Source organism: Brassica napus, chromosome A5, assembly GCF_020379485.1.
Source record: "Brassica napus cultivar Da-Ae chromosome A5, Da-Ae, whole genome shotgun sequence".
NCBI classification, from domain to species: Eukaryota; Viridiplantae; Streptophyta; class Magnoliopsida; order Brassicales; family Brassicaceae; genus Brassica; species Brassica napus.
The window spans coordinates 4234961-4238440 of NC_063438.1; the positions used below are offsets into that span (position 1 = coordinate 4234961).

The 3480-nt window shown below is 33.2% G+C and overlaps 1 protein-coding gene across 2 annotated transcripts; it reads left to right on the forward strand.

The window, feature by feature from the left end:
• Nucleotides 1-819: 819 nt before the first annotated feature.
• LOC106451074 (copper transporter 4-like) lies at nt 820-2604 on the forward strand. Of its 2 annotated transcripts, none has more exons than XM_048780541.1 (2): nt 820-911; nt 1706-2604. In XM_048780541.1, the coding sequence occupies exon 2, from the start codon at nt 1925-1927 to the stop codon at nt 2372-2374; it is 450 nt and encodes a 149-aa protein (XP_048636498.1). In that variant the 5' UTR covers nt 820-911; nt 1706-1924; the 3' UTR covers nt 2375-2604. The 2 variants fall into 2 exon arrangements, with proteins under 2 accessions (XP_048636498.1, XP_048636499.1); XM_048780542.1 differs by having other exon boundaries at nt 827-911; nt 1731-2604.
• Nucleotides 2605-3480: the final 876 nt, after the last annotated feature.

Consider the following 3480-nt stretch of genomic DNA (forward strand, 5'->3'; position numbering starts at 1 on the left):
CAGTAATTCGATGTCTTTCATTATTAAGCGGGTAAACCCGTTAAAAACAAACTACGTTGAACAAATACATTAAAGAGAAAATTACCTAATTTATCAATATATAAACATGCTTTTTGTTGGGAACTAATAATTAATTAGATATGTGTGATTTTATTTTAGTTCAAAATGACAACCTTTTAATAGTAGATAAAAATATAACTCTAAATTAATATATTAGATAGTTAAAAAAATTAAATAATGATGCTGTAGATTAATTTATTCATGTTTTTCATGAAGAACAAAATTCTAATACATGTTACTTTGATTCAAACGTTGAGAAAATGAGTTTCACCGAGGAAGATTCATTAATGTTAAAGCATATAAGGACGATAGGGTATAAATCAAGGAACATGTCCATGTGTTTGTTTATTTCACAAGAAACAAAAATTATAGAATGGGTAACTTTGGATGATTCAAACATTAAGAAAATGATCTTTTAGGTTCATGTGTTCGTGTGTTAGAACAAATAACTGGGATTTTGTGTACAAAAAAGAACAAATAGTTGAGAATAAGTATAGTTCAATGACCAGGTTAGATCTGATAAGGAAAATTCAAATCGGTAAGTCGTTTGACGTACCCGATGATCAAGGTAGAATAAATTAATTATTCATAAATAAGTATAATGGTATATGAAGTGTTTAGTCACAACATTCCAAATTTAAAACATGCCAAGGAATGCAAAGCGGGTCCAGCCCATTCATTACTATCAGCCTATAATCGGCCCATTGAAATCTACTTATTACACTACAATCCTAAAGCGTTTCTCATAAGTTATTTTCCTCGGCCGCCGCTTCTCACGTCTGTTCTTGTTCATCCTAAGACGGATAGTTACATTCACCACATCCGCCAATGTTATGTTTGAGAACGCTGAGGTAAGAATATTTAAAACATCCCGCCAATGTCAAATGAAGGAGAGGATCTTCACTCACACGCTGGATGAGATTTTTTTGGATTTGGTTAAGTCTAATATCTAGTATCGGGTTTTTAATTGGGTTTGGTTATGTCTAAATATCGGTAAAAAATTTCTACTTTCTCATTGCATATCTTTAGTTTCAAAACACTATAATTTAATTTAAAACTAATGGTAACATTTTATTTTATTTATCATCATCAAGAACCATTACACTTCAATGGTAATTAACAAACCCCTTCCTATTGAAAAAAAGCCAATCTCCTCTAATGCATCGGCAAAATATAAATTTAAATCCTAATATTAGACTCACCATGTCCTTGTGCTTACACAATAAGTTTAATTTTCTTTTTGATTATTATAATTCTTTTTTTCTTTTTGTTTTTAAGCTTGGTCAGAAGAAGTTGTGTGGTTAGAACATGCATAAAATTGTCAAAAAAGTAACTACTTTGTTTTCAACTCTTTCTCTTAATATCATTAGAACATACTAAAAGTTAACTCAAAATGCTTAAAATTAACTATTTTGTATATCCCCAATTTTTTTGTAATGGCTTGTGATAAACTTATTCTTACTTTGAAAATAAAATACATTTATATACGTATAAGGAAAAAAATTAGAAAAAAGAAGATATTTGACGTACAAAAGATACTTTACGTAATAAGCTACCTAGCATACGATATATATATATATATCTTGCATTAATATGTTTGTTTGTAAGCTAAAATCGAATTTTGGTTACAAATATACAATTACAGGGCCATATACTTTATTGATGGACAGGGCGTAGCTTTTTGAAAGAAAAATCCGACAAGCAAATCTTGAGTTTGCTTCATAACAAGAACATAGCATATAATTCGTAGGACCCAATCTTTTGCCTCAAGAAGAAACACTTTTTATAGGAGAGACTAGAGACACCCCTATTTCCACTAAGACAACGACTTGCCAATTCTCCTTTTACCCCCAAATTAAAGGAGATGTTGACAAGTAAAAGCAACGTCGTAGTAGAGGCATGGAACACAACCACAACGCAAACGCAGGTGCAGACCCCCCACAGACCGTCACTGATACACCCAACTTTCTATTGGAGTTATAACTGCGAAGTGCTTTTCCATGGATGGCCTGGCTCTAGCCGTTCGATGTATGCTCTTGCGCTTATATTTGTCTTCTCTTTGGCGTTCTTAGCTGAGTGGTTTACCCGGTGCTCTGACGCTGCGGCTTCCATCAAACCGGAGGCTGATAAGGTTGCTAAGGTGGCCTTTCGTACGGGTATGTATGCGGTCAAGTCTGGCTTCAGCTACCTTGTGATCCTAGCCGTTGTTTCGTTCAATGGTGGTGTTTTCATCTCAGCTATTTTGGGGCATGCTTTTGGTTTTGTCGTTTTTCGTGGCCGGGCGTTTCGGAATGTGGGTCGGGTTGACGGGTAAGAATCCCGCATTTTTTGCGTTTTAACCCAACCCAACGAGAACTGAAGTCATTTGTTTCTTTATTTATTTGATTTGATTTGTGTGTTCTTTCGAATGAATGAAAGAAGAGAGTTGTTTATGATACAACGTTGAATTGGGTGAGTGGCCCGTTTGTTATTTGTTTTTCATTTGATTTATTTTGTGATAACTTCAACGAATTATACAAAAGTCAATAATACTCTTTCGTGGAATGTATATATCACCACCAAATTCAAATAAGTCATGTGTCTTTTCATTTCGTCATTTCTCCGACTATTTTGTAAGTATTTAGATATTGAGTCTGATAAGTTTTCAACCCAAAATTAATTGGTGATAACTGAATTAATTCATCTCTCTAATATATTACTTAAGATGTCTTCTTACTTCCGATCCGAGAGATTTTGTCTCTAATAATAGAAAACAAAATGCTTATTTTATACCATCTACTTTTTCATAAAGACAATTTTGGTGTGGGTTATATTTGCTCACTGCTCACTCGGGAATTATATGAACCAACAAAACAGTGATATCCAGCACTCTGTCGTCAGTTGTGCAGGTTAAGTTTCCAGATGTATAGTTGGTTTTCACTGTAAGAGATTCGATAGTGCTGGATAGGAAATGATATAATTTTCCAAAAACATCTGAGCCACTGAGATTGTTGTATAGTTATCATATTTAAATGTCAACACATGAATGTTATATCGCACAAAGAGACGGTCTTAACTATTCTGTTGTAAGAGGTACCTTATCTAAATTAGTGGATATCTCTTATCTTTGAGGTATGATTACTTTCCTCCCATCTTCTTTGACCTCTATTTTGATCAAGAAGACTAGCGCCTTTCAATTATCTCATACATGGTTACTTTCTAAATTGTCCCATGTGCTGTTTTGTTGATTAGAGATATTCTTTGGTTCTCATGTTAGACGGGTGAAAAGTGTTTTTTTTTTTTTGTAAAAGACGGATGAAAAAAGTTCTTGGTATATATATAAAACTTTTTTTCTTGGTATTTATATTTGACCAAAACTATTATTAAAAATAAGATTTCGGTTTTGGTGTTAGACCAAACGGTAGCCTAACTCTTCTCTTA

Bases quoted from the DNA above. Each gene is read 5' to 3' on its own strand.
- LOC106451074 (XM_048780541.1), top strand. From the start codon at position 1,925: ATGTTGACAAGTAAAAGCAACGTCGTAGTAGAGGCATGGAACACAACC.